General features: G+C 61.9%; 1 protein-coding gene across 1 annotated transcript in view; it reads right to left on the bottom strand.

The window, feature by feature from the left end:
- GALNS (galactosamine (N-acetyl)-6-sulfatase) overlaps positions 1-6315 on the bottom strand; it is a 35511-nt gene that overhangs the window by 9383 nt on the left and 19813 nt on the right. The window contains exon 11 of the mRNA XM_011928076.1: positions 2836-2957. Within this exon, the coding sequence (XP_011783466.1) occupies positions 2836-2957 (122 nt within the window). The remainder of the gene's footprint in view (positions 1-2835; positions 2958-6315) is intronic.

Below are 6315 nucleotides of genomic sequence, written 5' to 3'. Positions count from 1 at the left end.
TCGGCTCACTGCAAGCTCTCCCTCCTGGGTTCACACCATTCTAGTGCCTCAGCCTCCCAAGTAGCTGGGACTATAGGCACCTGCCACCGCACCTGGCTTTTTTGTATTTTTAGTAGAGACAGCGTTTCACCATGTTGGTCAGGCTGGTCTCGAGCTCCTGACCTCGTGATCCGCCTGCCTAGCCTCCCAAAGTGCTGGGATTACAGGCATGAGCCACTATGCCCGGCCTTAATATTTTACTTTCTGTATCAGTGAGGTCTTGCTATGTTGCCCAGGCTGGTCTCAAACTCCTGGGCTCAAGTGATCCTCCTACCTCGGCCTCCCAAAGTGCTGGGATCACAGGTGTGAGTGATCGTGCCTGGCCCTGTCTTTTTTTTTTTTGATACAGAGTCTTGCTGTGTCACCCAGGCTGGAGTACAATGGTGCGATCCCGGCTCACTGCAACCTCTGCCTCCTGAGTGCAAGCAATTATTCTGTCTCATCTTCTCAAGTAGCGGGGATTACCGGCACCCACCACATCCAGCTAATTTTTTGTATTTTTGGTAGAGACGGGATTTCACCATGTTGGCCAGGCTGGTCTCAAACTCCTGACCTCAGGTGATCGACCCACCTCAGCCTCCCAAAGTGCTGGGATTACAGCCGTGAGCCACAGCGCCCAGCCACCCATCTTATTTACAGAGGCTCCCAGAAAAGCAACATGTGTGTCTGTGTCTGAGAAGCACCCCAGGGTGAATGAGGCTGTGTCATGGGTATCTGACCTCAGGGATAGTGGTTCTCAAAGGCATGGCTGACAGCTGCCTCCTTGTAACCCCCTCGGGGAAGTTGTGCCTGCTGCCTGGGTTTGCTTTAAAATAACCTGTGAGGGCGGGGCTGGGTGGCTGTGGTGGGGGGTGGGGCTGTCTGCTCTGGCCTGGCTGGAGGGGCTCCAGCAAATGCAAGTTGGGGAGCAGCGGCCCCGAGGACCCCCCTGTGGATGCCAATCACACCCAGTGGACGCGAGGGGGCACTGCCATCGAGGCTTTCACCTCGGGTGGTCCCTGGAGCGACCAGCCTGTGGGGGGTGTGGTGGGCACCGGTGTGGCCAGCAGCTTGTTCTGTGTAACTGGGGCCTGCCCTCTGCTCCCTGTGGTCCCCCTGGGATGGCGCTTCCAGCCAGGGGGCTGTTGGCTCCTCAGTGACTTCTGCGGGCACCGGGGCTCCCAGACGGTCCCTCTAGCTCCACAAAGCCCCAGGCTCCAGGCTCCCCATGGTTTGTGGTGATCATGAGTCCCCGGGGGCTTCTGTCTCTGCGAGTGCCCGCACCCCCACAACAAATGGCCATGAGATGGGCTTAAAACAGTAAACTGCAGACGTTGACCCCTTGCTGTCCAGAGGCCGGGCTGAAACCAAGGGCCTCAGGGCCGCGCACCCCTGGAGGAACTGGGGCTCCTTCCTGCCTCTTCCAGCTCCAGTGGCCCCAGGTGAGCCCAGGCTGGTGGCGCTCCGTCCAGTCCCCGCCTCGTCCCCTGTGCCCTTCACCCGTGTCTGTGTCTCCTCCCTCTGGACTCACGGCGGCACTTGGCCTTGGGCCCAGGGCCACCTGCTCCAGGACGACCCCGCTCCACCCGTGCCTTAATCACAAAGCAAAGGCCCTACTTCCCTTCAGGCCAAGCTGGGAGGTGTGGGTAGCCCTGTCCACTCCAGGCTCCGTGCTGCCTTCCCGCAGTCACCATCCTGGGCCTCTGAGCTGAACGCACGGTGGAGGAGAGGTGCTGCTGAGGAAGTGCCCAAATGGTCCCTGAGGGCATGGGAGGGGCTCCAGCCCAGGAACCTCAGCGCAGGCTCAGCCCCGTGGCAAGGCGGTTGCCCCGTCCAGAGGGTGCAGGAGCCTCCAGCGACCTTGGCAGTGGTGCTGCCACCCTCGGTCCTGTACTGCTCTCTGCTGCCTCCCGCTGGCCCTACGCAAACCCAGGCCCACTGGTAAGCAGAGAACCGCCTGGGCAGAGAGCAACTGCTGTGCTCAGGCCTGGCTCTGCCTCTGCCCAGCCACTCCCCCGACGCTCCTGGATCTGCCCAGGACCAACCCGACAGGGCAGGAGTGCCGGAAACGCACGTGCCCCGAACCCCAGACCTCAGCAGGGACTGGGGCCTGCTCATCCTGCTGGGGTGGGGTAGAGAAGCCTCCAGATAGGCCTAGCCCAAAGAGACAGCTTTGGACAAAAAACAAAAGGAAGCCAGAGAGGGGTCTCCAGCCAAGTGTTGGGGCCTCTGTGTCACCCCTAAGGAGCTGCCAGAGGGCATGTAGGTTTGGCACTGGCGACCGTGACCCGCGAGACTCCCCAGGGTAAGGGGAGGGCTTCCCTGAAAGCTGGCAGGCAATGGCACAGGCTCCGGCATCCTCGGAGGGGTGAGGACAAGGCCCGGAGAGCAGAGGGTGGAGCTGGGGCTGGTGGCTTTCTGCCACTCCTCCTGCTGGCCCCAGGGCCTGGACACCTCCCCTCTGGCCTCAGCCATCCCCAAAGGCAGTTCAGAGTCGGGGACACATCACTGGGGGCCGGGTGGACGGTGGCACAGAAGTGGGGAGACCACCAGGGTGGGCAGGAGCAGGCACCCTGAGAGGAGGGCAGGCCACCAAGCACGTGTGGGCACGAACAGCAAGAGGAGACACAGGCACGGGGAGGCGGTGGGCAGGGTGCAGAGGGGCTCCGTCCCTGTGGAGCCTGCGTTTGGGGGAGTCCGGCTGGGCACGGGGAGGCGGCGGGCAGGGTGCAGAGGGGCTCCGTCCCTGTGGAGCCTGCATTTGGGGGAGTCCGGCTGGCACTGCCCCAGCAGTCAGGAGGCCCTGAACTGACTCACCTCAAGGGGAACCTCTCCCCCGGGTCCCGTCCCAGGTGGAAGATCAGGGGCAGCTTCGTGTGGTCTTCCAGGTTGTGAGTCGTGACCCCTGAAACGTTCTGCCCAGGGCAGAAATCAATGCCCTGCAATGAGAACAGGAGGAAAGGTGTGTCCTGGAGCCCCGGACCCGCGGCTGTGAGGGGCCTCGTCTGCCTGTGTCCCGGAGCCCCTAACTGGGGGCTGTGGGGGGCCTTGTCTGCCTGTGCCTAGCAGTGTCCCTGGTACTCAGCATGGTGCAGGGCACTGGCTGAATGCTGAAGGACTCCTGGGCCTGTAAACACCCTGGGGAGGAGGTGAAGCTGCCCGCTCTGGACCCCCGAGATGCGTAGCTGGCAGGCCTCACGTACCCCGTTTTCATGTATCCCTCTTCTTTGTGGGGCAGGTGAGTGTCTTTAAAACACCTTAGCCAGCCTCACATCTGGACAGCCACTAATTTCATGGAGGAAAGCCCCTTTTAACACCCCACTCTGCTGGGGATGGGAGGGGAGGGATGGGGATGGGAGGGAGGGCCTGCCCTGGGAGAAGGGAGAGCCACAATGCTCAGAATCCCTATAGAAACCCTGACACAGGGAAGAGCAGGACCAACACCTGAAAGGCAAGAGAAAACACAGAAAACAGAAACAGACCCAGGGAGTTGACGCAGATTCACACGCTCAAGAAGGGCGAGGATTTCACAGTAACCACAATTCTCTCTCTGCTGCCCCCCGGGCTCCCTGATTCGGGAAGGGGAGGTATGCCTCTAATATTCCCAGAGGGGGTGCTTCAGGCCAAGGGGTTCATCTGAGGACTGTGCCAGGGGCTCCAGCAGCCAGGAGACTGGGCCACACTGTGTGCAGGGATCCCTCAAGCCTTGAGCCAGGGTGGCCTGGGGCAGGTGCAGCCGAGCTGCTTGCCTCTGGCACCAGTGACTGAGCAGCTCCTGTGGGCATCAGCCATCTGACAAGCAAACTGTTTCCTAGCACGTGGCATGTGTCTGGGAGGGACAGCTGGTCAGGAGAGCAGACCATGTTCTGCTTTTCAGTGGAGGAGAGAGGTTAGAAGTCCATAAAATTCCACTGATGTGCCCTGGGCTGCAGATTCCCAAGTCCATGGCTGGAAACCAAGGGCCGTGCTCAGCGTGGCTCAGGGCAGCAGTGGACGCGAAAGTGGCACCACAGTGGGCAGTGTTGTGGCCTCCCGGATAGACAGCACGTGTGCATGGACAGCAGGAGGAACGGCTGCACTCTGCAGGAAGATGCTGGCAGGTAATGGGGAAGCATCTCAGTCAAGACACATGACATGACTTAACGGCTGGGACACAAGTCAAATAAGCTGTTTAATCAAGACCCGGCTGATGCGTGCAGATTCCTCTCTAACGGCTGTGTTCTGAGGGAGACCTCACCCTGGGGGCACCACAGCAGAGCCAGCCATCGCCCTGCACCACTTCCTCCTCACTGAGCCAGCACTGAGTGCCAGGCACTGGGCATGTGGGGTGCACGCAGGGGCCTGCGAGTCAGGACTGACTTTTAAAAAGAGAGGTAGGAGGGGAAGGGATGATCCCGTAGACAGGCAGACGCTTGGGGATTTGGTCAGGAAAGGCCAAGGGTCTTGCGGATCGGCCTGACCTCTCCTGCTTCCCACTCTGTGGCCGCAGCAGCCGCTGCACTGGGGGATGTGTATGGCCTCGGTGCTCCTCTGGGTGACCGCCGCATCCTCTGCACACCTGGTACTTGCCAGGCACCAGTTCTCTCAACGAACACAGCACGGAGGACCCACTGGGACGTGACAGCGTACGGCGAGCATGGCAGCCAGGGCTGCCCACCGCACATGGCTCAAGGGCCTGCAGTGAGGAAGGCATTCAGGTTTGGGAACCCAGGGCAGGGCCTGTGCTCTGCTGGCAGAGAAGCCAGACACCAGGCAGGGCAACTGGTCGGATGGCTGGGGTGGGCCTGTGGGCTAATCTGATGACTGGGGTGGGCCTGTGGGCTGATCGGACGGCTGGGGTAGGCCTGTGGGCTGGGTGCCAGCAGTTGGGTCTCCAGGTGGGAAGGGGTCCTGCGGGGAGCAGAGCGCTGCAGGGGTCAAGGGCCCAGCCTGAGGTGGGCAGAGGAGGATCCCGGGGCGCCAGGAGAAGATGGGGGCAGAGCCATAGGACCCAGCAGTGGCAACAGCCTGTGAGGGCTGGTGTGCGCCTTCTGACCTTGCTGCCACATCACTGGCAGGCACTGGCCAGGCTCCACCCGAAGGCCACTCTGCCAGGACGAGCGACTCCATCGGCCTGGCCCCAGGGCTAACACCCTGTCCGTGGCTGTGGTCTTTCTCACAGCACCTTTCCCTCCTCCCCCAATGGCCCAGAAGGGAAGGTGTTGAGGACCCCATTAGTGGAGGGCTGTGGGTGCTGGGGTCTACCTGGCATCAGCCAGTGGAGGGGTCCTAGGAGCAGTGACCTGTGGTCAGGTCACACTGAGGACTCTCCAGGCCCAGCTGGTTCTCAGGCTCAGCCTTCAGAATGGACACTAACAAGGTCCCTTCAGGTGACCTGGGACCAGGGGATGGCAGATCAGCACAGAGCCCCGAGCTGTGACCACACCGGCCTGCGCCTTCAGAGTAGGGGCCAGCCCAGGATGCACAGTGTGGCCTCGCAGAGCAGTCACCCCCGGCATGTGGACCCCCCAGGAGGGACTCCACTGGCCCCGGGCGGGCGGCTCGGGTGACATGACCCCGTCATTGTCTATGATGCTCCAGCTGGCTGGGCCTCACTGGCCCCTGGGAGGGAGGAGGGCGGACGGGGCCGGCATTTGGAAGAAAAGCATCCGTGTTGTCACAACAGGAGGTGGCAGCGGCAGTGGTGGCAAGGAGCCCAAGGACCCGGGACCTCCACAGGCAAACCTGTGACCCACAGAGTGACTGGCACAGGCCTGGAGTCCGCCCAGGTGAACCCGGGGTGCCTGGCTGTGAGTGTGGATAAGGGACCTGCTGCCAGAACCCCGGCACCCCCCACGCCTGTCACGTGGGCTCTGGGCAGACTCGCTGTGGCTGCAGGCCAGCTGCTCTCTGCCTTTGCCCACGAGGCTGATGTGGACCGAGTCCCGGCTCCAGGATGGTCTCCATGGATCTGACAGCAGCAAGCAACTAACTCTGAACTATTTGACCCAAATGACGGAGGGGCGAGGAACCCGGGGCCCCCAAGGGCTTCCTGCTGGGCACATCTCTCCCTTGAGAGCAAATCCACAGACAGCCTTTCGCCAGCTCTGGGGATGCCAGGTCCCACCGCACGGTATCACCAGGAGGTGACCACACTGTTGTGCACAACTGGTAGGTGCTCCCAGACAGCTGCAGCCTCAGCCCGGCGACAATGCTAAGGCCCAGCACAGCTCTGCCCAGGAAGGCAGGGGCATTGGGCACGGAGCTGTTCTACGATGCAGGTGTCTCCAGGAGGCCCCAGGGAGAACTGGAGAGGCC

Source organism: Colobus angolensis, unplaced genomic scaffold (assembly GCF_000951035.1).
Source record: "Colobus angolensis palliatus isolate OR3802 unplaced genomic scaffold, Cang.pa_1.0 Scaffold76, whole genome shotgun sequence".
NCBI lineage: Eukaryota > Metazoa > Chordata > Mammalia > Primates > Cercopithecidae > Colobus > Colobus angolensis.
Note: the sequence above shows the minus strand (reverse complement) of the source record. Positions and strands in the feature narration are given on the sequence as shown.